Genomic DNA, 20,343 nt, shown 5'->3' on the forward strand with positions numbered 1-20,343 from the left:
TTCAGTTCACCGTGGAAGTCCAGTTTACCATGGGAGTACAGTTTACCTTGGGAGTACAGTTTACCATGGAAGTCCAGTTTACCATGGAAGTCCAGTTTACCTTGGGAGTACAGTTTACCATGGAAGTCCAGTTTACCATGGAAGTCCAGTTTACCATAGGAGTCCAGTTGACCATGGGAGTCCAGTTTACCATGGGAGTCCAGTTCACCATGGGAGTCCAGTTCACCATGGGCAGGGGTTGACAACCTGCAGCTTTGGAGCTGCGTGCCGATTCTTTAAGGACCGCTTCCCGTGACGTTATTAAGGACCCACCACCATCTCGTCATCACCACGTTGCAGTGCGGCTCTTGATATACAGTGAGGGAAAAAAAGTATTTGATCCCCTGCTAAAATGCAAATCAATTAATAACATTTTTGACATGCGTTTTTCTGGATTTTGTTGTTGTTATTCTGTCTCTCACTGTTCAAATAAACCTACCATTAAAATTATAGACTAATCATTTCTTTGTCAGTGGGCAAACGTACAAAATCAGCAGGGGATCAAATACTTTTTTTCCCCTCACTGTATTGAGGGGTTTTTAATGTTTACTGCCGAATTCGATGAAAAGAAAAATGTCTGCTCTTGTTATGTGGGTTGTCGCGCCCCGATCTAGCATGTGACAAGCCACTGTGTGGCTGTCCCGGTAAACGACATGTCGTGACCCTCTTCTGGTATCTGAAGCTGAAAGTTTTTTTTTTTATCCTGGTCAGTACTTGGATGGGAAATTGCCTGGGTCCATTCCCTAGTCGTTGCGGGGTTGAGCCGTGAGGTGGCCAGGAAGATGGCATTCTAGCATTGGGGTTCTTGAATCCATCTGTGTGGAAATTTCAGTATGAACCCAACCACCCCTCCACTTCCCAAAAATAATATACGTGTGCACGGTTTTTCTCTGGCTTTTCCGGTTTACTATCACAAGCCAAACAAACACACATGAACGCAAGTGACCCAACCCACCACGATGCAGCACCGCGAGGCTTCGGCGATGCCTTAATTGGCTAAATGAAGGGCATCGTTGTTAGACTCGTAACGCCTGTACATTGTAAAGCATGGGAGGGTCCGTGTACGTGTATGTACGTTGAACTTATTTTTTCACCGTACGTAGCCAACCGTGCGAATCGGAGGTGCGGTGGAAGGACACCACAACTATTCGCAATTGGGCTTGGCCCAGGACATGTCGCTCAGAAGGTGGTGAATATTAACAATGTAGGAGCAGCGAAAGGTTGGAACTCGCCGGACTCAACGCCGACGGTAGTCAAGGAGCAGGTCGCCGGGTCGACCGTCGCATCGCGGGATCGTGAGAGGTGGCGACGGCTTGGGGGGGAAGGCCTTCATCCAGCAGTGGATGTTGACCCTGACCGGTGGTTGAATTGCGTCTACGGTGCGCACATTTCTACGATTGCAACGTGCAAAAACGGTGACCTCAACAACGCGAATAATAATCTGTGCGCCCTTATCTGTCTCGTGCAGGAACCTGCCGGCATCTTCGAATTGGTGGAGGTCGTTGGCAATGGGACGTACGGACAGGTGTATAAGGTGAGCAAGGGCTCGGTTACCACCGGAGTGTTGACTCGTTGCTGGGGCGGTCCCCTCCCTGTGGCTTGGGGCCACTCTTGAAATGGTCTCTGGGCGGCGGGCCGGGCGGAGCCGTCGCGTGTGCAGGCGGCAGAGGTCGCAAACGGGTTTTGATTCCTTACCCGTACCCGTACCCGGCCGCACCAGGGTCGCAAATGGGTACCCGTTCCTTACCCGTACCCGTACCCTACCCGAAATGAGTGACAAACGGTTACTCACCAGTGACTCACGGTCTACCCGTACCCGTACCCGGCCGCACCAGGGTCGCAAACGGGTACCCGTACCCGTACCTGGCCGGGTACGGGAAGCCGGGTATCGAGTAGGTTACGGGTATCGGGTACCCGATTGCGACCTCTGGCAGGCGGTGCAACTGCCCCGAGGCCGGAGGGACACAAGCGCCGGTTCACGGAGAGGAGGGTCACATCGGACCCTCCACCCCATCACACAGAGAGTGCCCCTGTGCCCACTCCCAACCCCCCCCCTTGCATCCCTTGCACCAGGACCCATGTTATCATGGGCCGGTTTGAACTTACATGCTTCGTCTATTTTACGTATTTATTTTTAGCGATTTGCTTTCCTCCCCTGTTCTTTACTTTGCAGTCCGATGGGGTTATTTGTGGGGTTGCTTATTGTGGTAACTTTCTGACCCGCGCCCACTGGACATCTGACGAAGAGCTTTATAGCTTATTGGATTTCTCCAGTATGAAAGATTCTGCTTCTAAACTGCACTACTGTGCCCACTGCCCCTGTGTGGGTCTCGGTTATGAACGCTGAACCCTATGAACCCTAGTGGTGACGTGGTCTGGCTGTCCGAGTCCCATCGGACGTTGGCATTTAACCTTGAGCATCCTCCAGGAACTTTTGTCAACCTCGAGTCAAAACGCTGCTTACTTAAAATTAAATTGACCAAACATTCAATGACCCTCGCTAAACCCTTAAACTTGATTATCAGCTTCTACGAGTAAATCAAGTGTATACATTATTTCAGCAGTTCTACGCTGGTATACGAGCCCAGCCTCTGATGACACTTGCCACGCGTCTATGCATCACGCTGGCGGGGAGGAATGCAAAAGGCAACTTGTGGCACGGGCACACCCACTTGAGATCCGAGCAGCCGTGCGGTGCTCACATCCCCGTGGCGATTCGCTGCTTGCTCTCTCGAGTCTCGGCAGACATCGCCACTTCACCTCAAGGATCCCACTCGGCACACTTGCTGCCTGGGATTGTGCTCGTACCCAGCCCGCAACCACGTGTCGACGTGTCACGGCGCCCGACCAACACGACGTGCGGCCGCGGCACGACCGCCGTGGACTGTTGGCGGCGGCGGGGCCGTGCCCACGTTTGGCGCGCGGGTCCGCGTGTTCACCTGCGCGCAAGCACGGGAAGGTGGGGGGGGCGGCCACCAAGCCGCTGGGTGAGTCACGCAGGATCCCGCGCGGGGCACGGGCGCTCATCCGTGCGACGACGACGCGGAGAGCCGCGGAGAGGTCTCCTCTCGACCTGCGGAGCTGACTCACCGCTCGAGAGGGGCGTGTGCGATTTATTTTTTACACCTCGCCCCCCCCGTGTTTACTTTTGGGCTCCTCTCTCGCTGGCGGAGGAGGGCGGCGGTTCGTGGTCGGCGAAACGCGCTGCGGTCGGTGACTCGCGCCGATTTGTGAATCGCCGCGAGCGCTCGAAGTCGCCGTCGGTTGCGACAGCGCGCAAAGCGGAGCGTTAGTGAGTGTGTGTGGGGGTTATAAGCTCCGTGCCGGGGTTACTGCATTCCGTGCTCGCTCCGTGCCGTCGTGCAAGACAACGCACCGTGCTGCGTAATGTGACGCTGCGCCAGTAATGGTTCGCGCACTGGACTCGTAATCCAGGGAGGGCGCCCCGGTTCGATTTGATCTCCCGGCGCGCGGCAATCGATAGGGTGCCGCAGGTTCGTTACACATCCCTCCCTTCGTCCACCCGGTAGCGTGAATGGGTGCAACCCTCTGGCAAGTTGTTCGGCAGGTCGAGAGCGTGGCGGTGGGGTAAAGTGTGGGTACACTCCCATCTCTGCTGAGGCGTCTGGCCAGCATTGAAGAGTAGGCGAAACTACTCCCACGGTGGAGGCTCTTGCTGGAAGCAGTGGAATGCACATTTCACGTGCTTGGGTTGGTAGGGCCTTGCTGGAAAGGGGGTATTAACACTCGAAGAGGATTTCCTCGGAAAATCATTGGCGGTATTATTATCGTTGCAATTTTATAACTTGAAAGAAGTCATATCTTCAATCGAAGCACTTTCTTGTTGCCGATTCTACAAAAGCCTTCGCATACGGACGCACGCTAACTGTCCTATATTTACCGCTCGTAATCCCTATACTTTTTTCAACGCGATTACATACTTTGCTCTCATTTTCCCAGTTGGGGGAGTATGAAAGGGACGGGTATTAATTTCATATCTCCACGTGCAAGGACAATCTGTGGCTGCGATCCAGCCCTGGCCGGCGCCGTCACTCACGCGCTCCGCGTCAACGGTGTTCACCAGCGTTACCTTGGCAGTCCTTTTGTCAATCCTCTGCCGGGTGAGGGCTTTGGCACAAAGCGTTGTCAGGCGTCGTCGTGGGGGTTTATCTTCTTGGTTCTTTCGGTAAAGTCACGTAGAAGGGAAATAATAAATAATACAAATTAAACATAATAAAATCATTCTCATGACGTTTCGGCCACAACGCAAGCAGCCGTCCTCAGGTGAAGACTCTGTCTTCTCGACAGACCTGTTCTTCACCTGTCGTCTCGACAGACCTGTTCTTCACCTGAGGACGGCTGCTTGCGTTGTGGCCGAAACGTCGTGAGAATTATTTTATTGTGTTTTATTTTTATTATTTTTATTATTTTATTATTTCCCTTCTACGTGACTTCACCGAAAAAACCTAAGAGTATCAATCCTTGCAGTCACGAAAGCTTCAAATCTAGAAAAAAAAAAACTCAATATAACAGTTGTCGGTGCAGTGACTTAATGAGGTCAAACCCAGCCTGCGATTGCCTTGGTTTGAACAAAAGCCATTTTGATATTTGAATGAAAAGTACCCATTTAGTGACAGTAATGATTAGCAGGGGAGCTGCCACCGCATTGCCACGTCTATTAATACGAGTTCACGATGCACGCATGGAGGGAGTGGTGCGTGTACGAATACGTGGGTTTTGGATGAGCGTGTGATGGGTCCGCATGATACCGGCAGTTAAATTTCGATTTAAAGCTTTCGTGACTGCAGGGATTCATCTTCTTGGTTCTTTCCAAGAAGATGATACCGGCAGCCACTAGAGGCTGCTCCATTTACCGCAGAAGAGTATTTAATGAAATAAATAATTTGACTGCGTTGGCAATGGTTAATAAACGCTCGGCACATTTGCCAACATTTCGGGCAATGCTCCTTCTTGATAGCAGGCTTACAAAATCGAATCTCCCAGTGGGGGGAGATGGAATCTAATTTCCCGTCGTTCTTAGTTCGTTCAGCGTGCACGACATATTCGCGGCACGTACCAAGTGTAGAGGAGTAAAATGGGGACGTGACGTCAGGTGTGCCGTTCAGTGCGATGACGTCACGTCTCCTAGAGTACTTAAGGGAGACCCCGTGACGTAAGCGGGGTCACCGTGGGAACGGGTAGAGTAAGCAGGTTGAAGAGGGAACCAGTGGGTAGAGAGAGGGATCGAATAGGGAGTCTGGGGAGAAGCCGGTGGTAGCCGTAGAGGTGCTTCTCTCTCCGCTCGGTGGAGTCAGCAGAGTTCACGATCCGACACGAGAGAGAGAGAGAGACCGGAGCTAGCCGGCAGGGACCCGGACTCACAGTAGGACCCCTAGCCCCTGGGAGTTGTGTACCCTGTGTAATATTGATAAGCTTTAATAAACTCTGGTGGAAGCCCTTAAATTACCTCCGTCTACGAGTACGTCCGTCGGAACTTCTCTACACATGCGCACAATCGCGCGGTTGCGCCAAGAGACCGCGTGCGCGGTACCGCGTACCGTCCGGCGTGATGCACCCGCGTGCGCGTACGGAGTTGAGTTTACGAGAGGATACAACAATACGTTGGGTAACATTTGTGGCGTCGGCGTCGGTGGAGTCTGTGTGCAAAAGTCAGCTCGATTGGATCACGGGAAGTGGGTTAAAAAACGACCGAAAGATTTGGACGGTCCTAAGCAAGCAAGCGAACTTAATATAAAGGATTTAAAAAAGACGAAGCAAGTTGGATGCTTGAGCTCGCGACACGCGCACTCAATCGCGTACGTTGGAATCGACGTTTCCCCGTTCGTATATACGATGTATGTAAATGGGTTCGCGGCGCTGTTACGGCCGCTAGAAGGGGCACTACCATTCGCCGCGAGGTGTTAAAAAGTCGGTTCTGGAATCAATGAAATCCTTTATTTTGTCCAATGGGCATTGTATGAAGATTGCTGTTTAAAATCAATGTTCGTATAAAGGATGCATTCATTTTCGTGCTACCGCTTGGGTCATCAACCCTTAATAGAAATGTCACTTTGTGATGAATAAGAATTGCACGGCTCAATCGATTACAATAACATTAGTACGCCTGTTTACCAAAACAAGCCCAAGTAAACACGTTTGTCGCAGTCGGGGGAGCGATGCTGCTTGCTGTGTGTGTGTGCGCGCGATCTAAATCGAGTAATACTGTATGCAGGTAAAATGCTTTCGGCATTGTGGATATTTCTGGGCACGAACACTTCTTACGTCGTACCGTTCCGTTTCAGCCATGGGCAGAAGCTGCGGGGGGAGCCTTCCGCAGGTTAACCCCACGCAGACCGGGGTGGGGGGGCGGCGAGGAACACGCAAACTCCACGTGGATAGGAGCGCCCCCCCCCGCCCCCCCAGGGATGGGAATGTAACCCTGGCGCTCCTTTTCTGCGAGGCGCCGAGTGTTGCCACTGTGCCACGCCGCCCATGAGCGAAGCCCTCCTCGCTTTGGCTCATCGAGCTGTCTGACTCGTAAATAGCCACGCACGACGGCAAGCTGATCGGCAAGCTGATCGAGCCCTCCCCCCGCTTGTGTTTTTATACATTTATAGCGTTACGTTGCTGGCGGTAGTGTAGCGGTTAGCGCGCTGCGCTATGAACCTGGGGACCGGCTAACACCAGTGACGATTATCTGAACCGGTCCTGGGCCTCCCCTAGGTCGACTCAGCCTTAAATGGGTACCTGGTGCGGTGTGTAAACATCGCCACTGGGGAGACAAAGGCGGTCGGGCGTGGTGCTGGCCACCCACCCCCCTCGTGTACCGTTCCGGCCTTCATAGGTGCTCGCTAACAGCACTTGCCCCTACAGTCTGTTAAGGCTATATGGGGGATCTTTGTCTTTGTTTTTTTAACTGCTAGTCAAGGGAGTGGTGGTGGGGAATAAATAAATAGTCTGGGGGGGGGGGAGTTTAAACGTAACTCCTTGTCATCCTCCCCTCCACGTCCCCTCCCCCCTGCACGAGCAGACCCCCTGCACGCAGCTTTGGCAGAAGCCCCTGCAGGCGGATGTGTCAGTGCTCGAACTGGAAATGCCGGCCCCCCCCCCTCCCTTGTCATGGGGGATGCCCCTGGAGAAGAGAGCAAAGCTGGGAGGGTAATAGAGAGGGCAAGAGAGAGATGGAAGGGGTTTTGTTGGGTGCCACTACCTCGCCTGGTATGCAGCAGGTCATGGGTTCGATCCCGACCCTGACGCCTGCCGAATATTTGGAGTTTGCGTGTTTTCCCTGTGGTCAAGCGGATTTTTCTCCCCGGGTTCTCCGGGTTTTCCCCTCCACATTTGGAATCGACATCGCGCGTTTAGAGAATTTGATTACTTTTCGATTTAACGCTTTCGTGACTGCAGGGATTCATCTTCTTGGTTCTTTCGGTAAAGTCACGTAGAAGGGAAATAATAAAAATAAAACATAATTAAATAATTCTCACGACGTTTCGGCCACAACGCAAGCAGCTGTCTTCGGATGAAGAACAGGGCTGTCGGAAAGACAGCGTCTGAATGAAACACCACCAGGCTTGGCAGCGTATATTTAAGCTGGGTTGGAGGGGGAAGAGCGCCTTGACAAAATAATTTGCATATCAATAGGAATTTAGCATATTTATGATTACTGCTATAAATTTTGCACACGATGATCATCCACTTCTCGTTGAGCTATCATTTGTGGCCGAATCGCTTCTGAAAAGTGCTACGTTGCTCGGTGGGCCTTACCTGGTGAAATAAAAAACATTAAAACATTTGGAGAGGGTTTGAGTCGAGCTCAGGGATGCTTGGAGCCCCGTGACGTCACGTCATTAGGCCAATGGCCTGGGGGGGCCGGCGCGATCATGCAGACGGTCGTGGTTTGAATCCAGCGCCCGCCCTGGTTATCACTGCGGTGTGTGTGTGTCGTAACCGTTAAAACCGCCCAGTCTCCTGCCCAGTGGGACATTAAAGATCCCGTGACGTGATTCGCAAGAGTAGGCCATTGTGTGCCGGCTTCTGAGTTTGCCAAATTTGGTAAAATGACACCGCCAAAATGACTATACGTAGTAATCATCGGGCGGAGGGGGGGGCGGTTGTAAAGATGGTGAGCGCGGCACGCAGAGATCCGAGTGAAGATCGGAGGAGATGGCGTCTCGCGACAAAACAGTCGTTGCGAGCGAGGGGCCCAGGCAGCGAAAGACGGGTGACGAAGCGGTGGGGGGGGGGGGGGTGGACGTCTTGCTGTGCTTGACAGTTGCACGTGTCCGCATGAGTACGCGGAGATACGGGGGGAGGAGATGAAGGGTTGGAGGATTTTGGAGACAGGTGCCGGTTACGACAGAAGAAGGAGGAAGGGGTGGTATTTTTAGTCTTTCCCCACCCCCCCTCCAGCTGAGATATTTGTCTTGGGCATTGTCGGTTCTGTGCTTCGAGTTTTGAATTATCTTGACGATTTAACTTCATCCCCCCCCCCCCCGCGAGGTTTTCTTGCTCTCGCACGGTCTGCCGGGCGGAGGTTTTTGCTGGGAGCTTCCCCGCCACGTGCCACTTGACAACTCTCGTAACACCCGGGCCCAGGTGTAATTCTCTACAAAATCGATGGACGGCTTGATAGGCCCATTGCTCAGGCTCTAGTTCCCACTACCACCACCACTATTGTGTCACGGGTAAAGCAAACACAGATCTGGAGGGGGGGCGGGGGAGATAAAGTCCACGAAACAATCTCTCGTCTGTCATCTGCTATCAGCTCCACCAAGCACTGTCTGGGGCAGTGGTTCTTAACCTTGAGTGCGGCCTTACACCACTTTGGTTCTCTATCGTAAAAAAATGTAGTGGAAATTTCGATTTCAAGCTTTCGTGACTGCAGGGATTCATCTTCTTGGTTCTTTCGGTAAAGTCACGTAGAAGGGAAGTAATAAAATAATAAAAATAAAACATAATAAAATAATTCTCACGACGTTTTGGCCACAACGCAAGCAGCCGTCCTCAGGTGAAGAACAGGGCTGTCGGAAAGACAGCGTCTGAATCACCTGAGGACGGCTGCTTGCGTTGTGGCCGAAACGTCGTGAGAATTATTTTATTATGTTTTATTTTTATTATTTTATTATTTCCCTTCTACGTGACTTTACCGACAGAACCAAGAAAATGTAGTACGTTTAATAAATACATTTAGGTTTGATGAACCAAAGTAAGTTGTTCTTACGTTGCCCGTGGCTTAGTTTGTGTTTTCGATTATTTACTTTCTAAAAAAAATCTGGCCACGTCTTGCGTCCCCAGGAAGGGCATCTCGCACTCCCAGGGGGGGGGGGTGCGTGCACCCCGGGTTAAGAACCGCTGCTCTATGGCAAGTGAGAGAGATCCGAGTAATTGCTGGCGAAACATTGTACTCCCAATTGTAAATATTGTGGATTTGCTCTGCAACACACAGCCAGTGATGCTGTACTAGTAACGAATTTGCACGTTTTCTTTACGTGACGAACTTTACTAATGGGCTGTGTCGGGTGGTGGCGGGTTTAACGACGCGTTTATATTTACTCGATCTAACCCAAACAACCTCTATTATGGACACATCCTTTGTCGGGTCACGCTTATTTCCGCCTCTCCCTCCCTTTATATACATCTCCTAGCACAATGTGCCATTCGTGCGCGTGTGCTCAAGGCACGCACGTGTGTGCGTGCGCGGGCGCTTTTAATCGCACCGTCACCATTGTGTAGGTCCCGTGAGCGAGATCGCGCCTCCGCGAATGCAAACGGAGCCTTCAAACGCCGTGGCGTCCCCTCATCCCGCGTTTTCCTTCCCACGGCATCTCCTCTCTCCGTCGTCGGTTCAGCAGGTGCGAGCCCCTGTCGGGAGTTGCCCCTCCGGCCTCCCGGCAGCGGGGGCCGCCGTGCGTCCCCCGCCCGCGTGTCGTGCTCCCCCCGCCGCTGCGGGCCGTAGTGGCCGTGGCGAGTGGAGCCCGGCTGTCGAGGCTTTCCGCTCGCTCGATCGTCTCCGCAGCACGAGGTTCAGGAGGGGAAACGGCGATGGCCGCTCTGCTCGCCGGCTCTCGCAGCAGGTGGAAAAGTTCCCACCGTTGTTGCCCGTCCCCCAGTGGTTTCTTAATTCCTCTTCGTCGAAAGAAGCGTATTTCTAGAGACGTAACAATGCTTTTTATTCTGTTTCATGATTGGCTTTCATTTGGGTCGGGTCGCGTAGTTGCGTAATGTAAAATATATTTTTTTTAAGGATAGCCCTCCAATTTCTTGGTTCTTTTGGTAAAGTCACGTAGATAGAAAATAATAATAATACAATTAAATTAAAGTAAAATGTAGCTTTTCAAATAATTTCTTTCTTTGTAATTATATTTACCAAATGTTTTTTATTGTGGTTTTTTGCTTGTATTATTAAAAATTTTAGAAATTTTTTTTTTTTAAATTGTTATTTTAATTTTATTTTTTGTTTTTAGTTTTTTAGTTTTTCATCTACCTGACTTTACCGAAAGAACCAAGAATATGAATTCCTGCAGTCACGAAAGTTTTAAGTAAAAACTTATAGCCCTCCACGCCAGCTTCCAGAGCCAATTGTCACGTACCCGGGGCGGGGCGGGGGGGGGGGCCGGTAGGGAAATACGCGCCAAGCGCTTTGGTTCTTAAGCAAACCGGAGGAAAGTTTAAAAGGCGACGCAAAATCTGGGAATTGGTTTCCTCCCACACGAAGCCAAACTCCCGCGAGAGGCAGAACTGGCCAAACGAACCCCTCGGTGCTCTCCCGGATAGAGCCCCTTAATATTCCGTCGGCGTTAAACGGGAATTTGATGGCGGACCTTTTGTCATTGGCGCGTGTGATCTTTGAGGTCTCGGTAGCGAGCGAGGCTGTGCTCGTGCGTTGGTGCGGCAACTTTGACGGTGGGTTAACAATGTGGTTCAAATTTGGGTAGCTGTTAAAGCATACGACGTTTCGATTGCAACACACGCAATCATCATCAGGTATAAATGAAATAGAAACACAAATCTAGTATACTTAGAAATGTAATGTAATACAACAGAGAGTCGGATAACATAACAGTCAACACCCTACCTGGTTGATTACGTTCTTCCTGAGAATGCTAAATTTTAGAGAGAGATAAAACACAGAACCAAAGACATATAGACAGACACATAAGCAGACAGATATCACAGAGATACATAGAGAGAGACAAACATAGGCACATAGAAAGAACCAAAGAGTTATTCCTACAGTCACGAAAGCTCCAAATTAAGTTCGCTGTGAAAGCGTTTTGGCTCGTGCGACAAATACTAAATTGGTTTGAATGTCAAAGCGGCAGTGGCATAGCTCGCGAGAGGATGGCGTTTTTGTTGAAATATTGTGGCGTGTATAACCGTATAAATGAATCTAAATATATGTTGCCCGCATTTGTTACAAGTATGAATCACCTCCGTTAAATGCCCAGAGGACAAACACAAAATAAACTTCCACCCAGGCCCCCACCGGCCTCTCTCTGCCGGATTTTACGAGCGTATATTTAGGTTGGATTCCGTCGGGGTGGGGAAGAAACGAGTCGTCATCGCGAGTCGGACAGTAAACGTGCCGTCAAGCTAAATTATCCGCTAGCAGTGGATGTTTCTCGCTGACGCGGCCCTCGTTTAACGTTGCTTCGATTTCCGGGGCTTAAGACCCGCGATGGTTTATTTTTAAATCCTTTATATTAAGTTCACTTGCTTGCCTGCTTGCGCGCTTACGACCGTGCAAATCTTTCGGTCGTTTTTTAACCCACTTCTCGTGATCCAATCGAGCTGACATTTTTGCACGCAGACTCGTTGTGCGTGACAATTTATTTTCGTGAAATTTTTTTTTCCAAAATGTTACACTTTTTAGGAAAAAGAAATTTTCATATTTAATTTAAAATACCAATGTGATAAAAATGAAACTCTTACTCAAGAAAAACAGAAATGAATAATAAAATAAAACCGATGCCACGCATATAAAGGTTTTATAGTGAAAAAAATTGTTTTTACGAGTTAATTTTTTAGCAAGGCTGGTGGTAGCAGCGGTGGTTTATCCGCCCCCTCCCCCCCCAATTGTTATTCCGACCTGCGGCGTATTGGCGTGTCGTGCCACGAAACGACGTTGTCAACTCGGATCTCTCGCAGAGCCGGCGGGGGGCGGGGGGCACGCACCCCCCGTTGTCCTGAGCCTGACGGAGCGGCCCCCCCGAGAAATCGCAGGGGTACTTCTCGGATCGCTTCAAGCGACCTCTGGGTTCCGTCGCAGGGTTTTAGAGGCGGGCGACACTCATCCAGCTGCGCTCTGCGTGGGAGTAATGTTCGTCGCTCGACGCTCGAACCGACATTTAATTGTCAGAGCTGGGATTGAGCCAAGATAAAGTGCGGGACCAAACGTGGATAATACCTTAGCGTATTCTTAGGTTTTTTCGGTAAAGTCACGTAGGTAAAAAATTAAAATTAAAATTAATAAAAGTAAAATAAAATAAAAAAGACGGAAGCTTGTGTTGCCTCCGAAACGTCGTGATTTTTATTTTATTTTTATTTTACTTCCATTAATTTAATTTTTCACCTACGTGACTTTACCGAAAAAAACCTAAAAATATGAATCCTTGCAGTCACGAAAGCTTCAAATCTAGAATTAATACCTTAGCGGTGGGGTGTGTTTTTTTGTTCGTGTGTCCAGTACGTTGGTGTGACACTCCAGCGGGATCGTGCATCGGTGCAGTCTTATCAAAGTACGAGCGGTCTCCGGTTTGCGACGGTCCGATTTTTACGGCCGATCCACATTTACGAAATGTACGTAACGCCGCCGCCAATGGATCGATTTGCGGCGTGGAGACTTGATTTGCGATCGCATCTTCCGCCTGGTTTCCGAAGTGACATGGCGTGGAGCCTTTTGTTATTCCTCCAGTGTTTCTATTCTGGATGACGATTACCGATTTAAACTCCGTTAGAAACGGTGGACAAAGGGAAAAATAAACACGCCGAAAAGTGGTGTTTCTATTGTTTTCTATAGCGTCTGTGGGAATTTGATTTTACGACGCCGGGTTCCTCTGGGACGCATTGCGACGTCGTGAAGTAGCGGGGGACCGCGACAGATTTTTTGTCGCGTTTCATTTTTTGTCGCGCCCGGGCGAGCGGTTGCTGGTTGTTTTTATGAAACGTGCAAAATCGCACAGGCGGTCCATCTACCGACGTCTCCCTTATCCCCTCGTTTGGCGATCATTAAACGTAAGACCGCGCTTAAATAAAGCGGGCCTTTTTCAAATGACCCACAGATGTAGGAAAACGGATGCCACCGTCGAATTCAAGAAAAATCGGTCACCCATGTGGCCACCACTTATGGACCCCATGTGTTGGGCAGAATTTAGTTTAAAAAAAAAATTAGAAAAGTACAGTCGTGCCCTCGGCTCATCATTTCGCAGAGTGGTACGGAATCCTTTCCAAAGCAAAGGCCGAATAGGAATTTCAACACCCCTTTGCCTTTCCCCCTACAAAACAATACAAAGATCCCCCGTATAGCCTTAACAGACTGTAGGGGTAAGTGCTGTTAGCAAGCACCTATAAAGGCCCACGAAAGGGTGGGTGGCCAGCAACCACGCCCGGCCGCCTTTGTCTCCCTAGTGGCGATGTTTTTACGCACTGCACCAGGTACTCATTTGAGGCTGAGTCGACCTAGGGGAGGCCCAGGACCGGTTAAAAATAATCGTCACTGGTGTTGGAAGCGTTAGCGAGGAAGCGTGGTGGTGACTGCCTTCGCTCAAGGAGGATTCGACAGGGATGCGGTGGGATGAGTTGGGGTGGTGGGGGGTAGAGTGCGGACGAGCCGCAGGGGGTCACAAGTGGTTGAAAATCCCCACGCAGAATCCCGTTGCCACTTTCCTGGTGGGTGCATCCTGTTTGCGTGCGAGTCACGGGACGATGGGAGAGCCGGGAGGGATGTGGGGTTGTGGTTCCTGGGGGGGGGGGGGGGGGGGTGGTGGGAAGGTTGTGGGGGAGAGAGCCTCCTTAGCCTGGGTCGGTTTGTGAATGAACATTGCATTGTCCTTGTGTATTGGGGGAGTGTGGAGAGCGGTGGCGCAGCGGTTAGCGCACTGCGCCGCCAACGTTGGGGACGAATACCTGCACCGGTTTTGGAACTCCCCTAGGTCGTCTCAGCCTTAAACGAGTACCCGGTGCGGTTTGTAAACTTTAGCATTGCGGAGACAAAGGCGGTCGGGCGTGATTCTGGCCCACTCTCTACCACCTTGTGTGCCTTGCCGGCCTTCATAGGTGCTCGCGAACAGCACTTGCCCCAACAGCCTGTTACAGGCTATACAGAGGATCTTTGTTTTTACTGTGGAGAGCCATGTATGCATGTTGAACTTCTTTTGCACCATACGTAGCCACCCGTGCTAATCGGAGATGTGGCGGAAGGACAACACACTTAACGCAAAAAGCAGTTCAAAAGGAAATTAATTTTCAATCTACGGTCGATAAAAAAATAACTCGTGTTAGTGTAGCGACGAGCGCGCTGTGCGGGGGTGGGGGAGAGGGGATCTTCGTCTTGATTTTGTATTGGGCAGTGTGGAACGTGGACTGCATTACAGCAACACTTGCGCCAGCTACAAACATTAATTCATTCAGGCTGGTTGGCCTGCCTTGCAATCCATCCTGGGTTCATCAACATCCGATTTTCGTACAGTGCCGGCCACACCACCAGCCCCCCCCCGGCATTCAACAGCCCTTGCCCCAACAGTTTATAGGGGTTGTACGGGGAGGGAGGGGTCTTTGTCTTTGTGTGTGTGTGTTGTAATCGAGTCAACCAGCAATCCATCTGGCTTATCCGATCGTCCTGTCTGCAAGCCTCCTGGCCAGCCATATGTGTCGTCTCATTCCGTCTGCCGTCGTGGCGATCTGTCCGCTACGTAACACACACCTCGTGTTACCAAGGCCGTCAACCGGCAGGTTTACGTCCTGCTTATTGGGCGCCACGGTGGCTAGGAGATGTGAACTACCTCGCCTTGTATGCAGGAGGTCGTGGGTTCAATCCCGACCCTGATGCCTGCTGCTGTATATTTGGAGTTTGCATGGTGGTGAGATGTTAACTACCTCGCCTTGTATGCAGGAGGTCGTGGGTTCAATCCCGACCCTGATGCCTGCTGCTGTATATTTGGAGTTTGCATGGTGGTGAGATGTTAACTACCTCGCCTTGTATGCAGGAGGTCGTGGGTTCAATCCCGACCCTGGTGCCTGCTGTATATTTGGAGTTTGTATGGTGGTGAGATGTTAACTACCTCGCCTTGTATGCAGGAGGTCGTGGGTTCATTCCAGACCCTGATGCCTGCTGCTGTATATTTGGAGTTTGCATGGTGGTGAGATGTTAACTACCTCGCCTTGTATGCAGGAGGTCGAGGGTTCAATCCGGACCCTGATGCCTGCTGTATATTTGGAGTTTGCATGGTGGTGAGATGTTAAATACCTTGCCATTTCAAATCGACGCACGCTTAGAGTATTTGGATGCTACGATAAATTTCCACGTAAGTCACTTCCTCGCGGCGTCGGCCACATTAATAAATAAATTGAAATCTATCGAGAGGTGTGGCTGGCTGACTCGGAGGTCAGAGCCATGAGCCGGCACCGCTGAGATCCTGGCTTCGAGTTCGTGGATTTAGGATCTGTGTGGGCCAGAGGAATCTCCGAGGTGGCTCTCTGCGATGTCCGTAATTAAGCGTTCATTGTCGGTAATCCACGTAACTCAAAAGCGCTCGCCTCGCCTCGCTTCTTTGCGCACTCGTCAGCTTTTGGCAAGGCCTTCATCGAGCGGTGGATGGGTCATGGCGGGCGATGACGATTTGCGTTAGAATCACGAGCGGCGGTGGGTGAGGGTTGCATGGCGTAGAGAGTGAAACCACGCTTCGTTTGTGCTTCTGCGGTTGTGCATTTTTAGCGCTCGTCTCGAATATATTCTCAGCGCACGAAACAAAACATCCTTGGCCTTGACTCGCCACGTCTCCTGGGTCACGTTCGCCTTGCCGCAGGAGTAAAGAAGTTTTGCTCGTTAAGAGCAGAAAATAACACGAGCTCCCGTTCGGTCGGCCAGGTTTATTTTCTCCCACGAGCACTCCTCGTAAGCAGGGCATGGGTTGGATTCCCCGCTACGGTGCCCGGGAGCCGCCGCGCTATTTGGCTGCTGCTAGAAATTTCTCCACGTTCGTAGCGTGTTTATGAAAAGGAACGATATAGGTCAGTGGGCCTTGCCTGGTAAAGTCAAAACATTTTTAGTTGTCATTTTTTCTTGTTTTTTTCGGTAAAGTCACGTAGAATGGAAATAATAAAATAATAAAAATTTAACATAATAAAATAATTCTCACGACGTTTCGGCCACAAAGCAAGCAGCCGTCCTCAGGTGAAGAACAGGTCTGTCATCTCGACAGACCTGTTCTTCACCTGTCGTCTCGACAGACCTGTTCTTCACCTGAGGACGGCTGCTTGCGTTGTGGCCGAAACGTCGTGAGAATTATTTTATTATGTTTTATTTTTATTATTTTATTATTTCCATTCTTCGTGACTTTACCGAAAGAACCAAGAAGATGAATCCCTGCAGTCACGAAAGCTTTAAATCGAAATTTAGTTGTCATTTATTCATTGTGATTTGCTTAACTTTCCCATACTTTGCGCTCCTAATAGTTTTTTTCTTCTTCTATATATTGTTTGTTGTTGTAACTTTCTGACTCGGGCCGCTTACTGGACATCTGTGAAAAAAGAGCTTCCATAGCTCGTCGTGAATCTCGAGGATAGATGAAAGCTTCCGGTTCTCACGTTGTCGGCGTGCCTCTCCGTCTCCTCGTCCCCCGGCGCTTCCACGTCTACCTCCTCCCGTGCGGTGTTCCTCTTCTTGCAACAGGTCGGCTTCCCGGCCTACGCTCGGCAATTCTCTCTTTCTTGGCTTGTCAGAGATGGGCCGCCCCCTGATGACCCTCCTTCCTCTATTCGCCGTCTCGTCACTCGTAAGCACACGCTCGGCTCCGACTCGGCCCGGCTGGCTACGTACGGTGCGAAAGAAGTTCGGCGTACGTGCGGGGTAAAGGTGCAGCCCTGCAATTACGTGGCTCGCACCACCGCTGGCGGAAGGGGCTCTGCTAGAGAGAGCTTTAGAGAGCCACCTGGGAGTGTTTTGGCCTTGCCTTCCACACTGGCTAGACGTTTTTGAAGAGGTGGGAGTCCCCACACTTTACCCCACCCCCGTCCGACTCGCTGCGGTTGGGTGCCCATTCATACTGCTTCGCGGAAGAGAAAGGCGCGGTGGTAGGATTTAAGAAACTCGCCCCGCTGTTTAAACTGCCGCGCCGGAGAGACGGAATCGAACCGGCGACCTCTGGCTTGCAGGCCCAGTGTTGCGAACCGGCGTTACACCACAGTAGCGTTCTCAAGCACACAAGTTCTGTCAAACGTTAGGTTTTCGTCGCGCTTCAGAAAAGTGGTGGGGCGACAGCGCCTTCTGTTAACGGGTGGCTTGGCCATCTCAGACAGATGCCATATGTCACGATAAGGAGCGGGGCAACAGGGCTCATGGGAGTTGTTGTGGTGGTGATGCTGGTGGTGGTGGAGGGCGGGGGGGTGTGGTGGTGGGTCAGTGGAGATGAGCATCACCGCATGACCTTTGACACGGGTGGGCTGCAGGGACCCAACCTCCGAGCAATCCCGTAATGCTCGCCTAACCCCTGACCTTTGCTACCCCCACGTCACACTCGTGCCCTATCCACAACAACTGCCGCTCTTAGCCGGGCGGGTGGTGGCTACGTACGTGGACTGTGTAATCCAGCACTTCTCCTTGCTTGCAAAGGCAGAAGCGTGAGCGTTGACTCCCCTCCGCCCGTCCTGTCTGTACGGCTAAGTGTTGCCCTGCGGGTGTTGTGGGTACTTTGTCCGTGTGCCCATACTGGCCAACCAGATGTCTTGGAATATGTGGCAGCACCTGCACAAGGTCACAGGTGGCACGAGGTGTACAGACTGGATAATATGTACGTTTTAAAATAGGCTTGACGATGGCGTAAGAGACGGTGACAGACAGATGTGGTGCACTGCTTGAGCGTACTGGCACGACAAGACAGAGGAAGGTGACATGTGCAGTGGACACCTATCTGCCCATGGATCGTGATGATGATGAAGATGAAATCATCCTAAAAGGAGGGCACTTAAAGCATCGGCGATTCGAGAGCGTGGCCGGTGGGGGGGGGAGAGGAGACACGGATGCCGCACGGCGCGACGACGGTGACCTTGAATTTTGGGGACAACGGTGACCTTGAATTTTGGGGACAACGGTGCAGTGTGTGGTCGCGTTTTCGCCACCGCCCCCGCGGTCCTGCAGCCGTGCGACGCAAACGGAGCGGGCGTTCCGCGTGCGTGGTAGCGCCGGTCCTCCGAGAGCCGGGCTCCTTCCCGCGTCTAGCGATTGACAGGGTGGAGAGGGGGTGGGGGCGGTAATGCCGTTCGTTATGGAAGGTGCGTGCCGGTCCACCGGAGAGGTTTCTGGCCATCGATTTAACAAAAAAAAATGTTTAACCACTTTGGCCACCAGCATTTAAAAAAGAAAATCGATCTCGTTTGGCATCGCAAATTAAACTGGAGCATTAATTATAGATTTGAAGCTTTCGTGACTGCAAGGATTCATACTCTTAGGTTTTTTCGGTAAAGTCAAGTAGGTAAAAAAAATTAAATGAATAATTTGTTTTATTTTACTTTTATTATTTAAATTAATAATTTGTTTTATTTTACTTTTATAAAAAATTTTTACGTGACTTTACCGAAAAAACCTAAGAGTATAAACTACTGTTACGTACATATGTACGTATGTTGAACTACTTCTGCGCACCGTACACGCACAGCTGAACTCCTTTTCTGTGCTGGGATTCCACGTGTCGGGGGGGGGGGCAGCTGTGAAATCCGGGTTGAACAACGTCATCACCAAAACCCTGTTTTGTTACGCTTTTTGCCAACCGAGCTTGAAACTGTCTGTGTCTCTGTCCACTTCTCTATCTGCCCCTGGATGTATGTTGCACTATTTCCCACCATACTTAGCCAACTGTGCTTATCGCAGGTGCCGGGGGGGGGGGATGGACAACAAACTAAACATAAACTGAAGTTCTAAAGAAATGAGTTTTCAATCTAGATGGGAAAGTGCGTAGCTCCAGTGGCTTCCTAACATCGGAAGGAAGAACGTTCCAGACGGCCGTAGAAGCGCATCTGAAAGCGCCGCGCGATGCAGCGACCGTCATTTGTTCGATGGCTATCCAAAAGCTGCTGTGAGGATGAAAATAGCTCTCGTAATGATGATCTAAGGGTGAACAAATCTTTAGTTTGTGTCGCTATAACGGACGCATCCAAGAGAAAATTGACCGCGTTGATTGAAGGGTTGCCGACAAACCTGCAGACTGAACTCGTGTTCAATCTCCTCACAGTGTTTCCAACGTGAGCAAAACTTTACGTGAAAGTTGTGTTACTTACTCTGCTGAAAGCCGGGCCAAACTGATCAAGGCATTGCCAAAAAGCTGGACATAAAATCTGCAAAAACGACTATTTGCAAATGTGACAAAACACAATTTGCCACGGCAGCTGCCATGGTCAGCCTTCGTCTTGCTCGTGACATAATCGAATACCTCCGATGATGGATGCTCGTTGGCTACGGTTCCACAATCCACGCGTGTGCATTATTTTGTATTCCTTATTTTCTTTCCAAGCTGTTTTGTTTTGCGAATTAAACCGAATGCAAACTTTAAACAAACTTTTGCAGGGGAAAAAAAAAATCCGCCTTACACATTGCTTGCCCCGAGGAGTGTTTCCCTTGGCGTTTTCATTCTTTGTTTGATATGTCTTTTATTTTGTTGGCATTTCTTGGGAGGGAGGAATTCACATTTCTTCAGAGACTGGCGAGGCGCGATTTCCCACGGCTGAGAATGCCGTCAACGCGATGACTAAAAGCCTTTGTCAAAAAAAATCTACGACCTGGATTCGATTTCCGTCGTCACCGCCAGCGTCGTTAACAGCAGCCGTGCTATCCACTGCTGGATGAAGGCCACCTTAAGTGGTCATCATCTTTTTCGATTTAAAGCTTTCGTGACTGCAGGGATTCATCTGCTTGGTTCTTTCGGTAAAGTCACATAGAAGGGAAATAATAAAGATAAAACATAATAAAATAATTCTCAAGACGTTTCGGCCACAACGCAAGCAGCCGTCCTCAGGTGAAGAACAGGTCTGTCGGAAAGACAGCGTCTGAATGAATGACGCTGTCTTACCGACACGCATTAACGTTGATGCCAT

At 50.5% G+C, this 20,343-nt stretch overlaps 1 protein-coding gene across 4 annotated transcripts in view; it reads left to right on the forward strand.

The window, feature by feature from the left end:
• Positions 1-20,343, forward strand: part of LOC133357257 (mitogen-activated protein kinase kinase kinase kinase 4-like) — a 143,464-nt gene that overhangs the window by 4,738 nt on the left and 118,383 nt on the right. For all 4 annotated transcript variants that reach the window (XM_061575108.1, XM_061575110.1, XM_061575109.1 and 1 more), the window contains exon 2: positions 1,508-1,573. In XM_061575108.1, the coding sequence (XP_061431092.1) occupies positions 1,508-1,573 (66 nt within the window). The remainder of the gene's footprint in view (positions 1-1,507; positions 1,574-20,343) is intronic.

The sequence above is a fragment of the Lethenteron reissneri genome, chromosome 57 (genome assembly GCF_015708825.2).
Source record: "Lethenteron reissneri isolate LAM-NWPU_2019-01 chromosome 57, ASM1570882v1, whole genome shotgun sequence".
NCBI lineage: Eukaryota > Metazoa > Chordata > Hyperoartia > Petromyzontiformes > Petromyzontidae > Lethenteron > Lethenteron reissneri.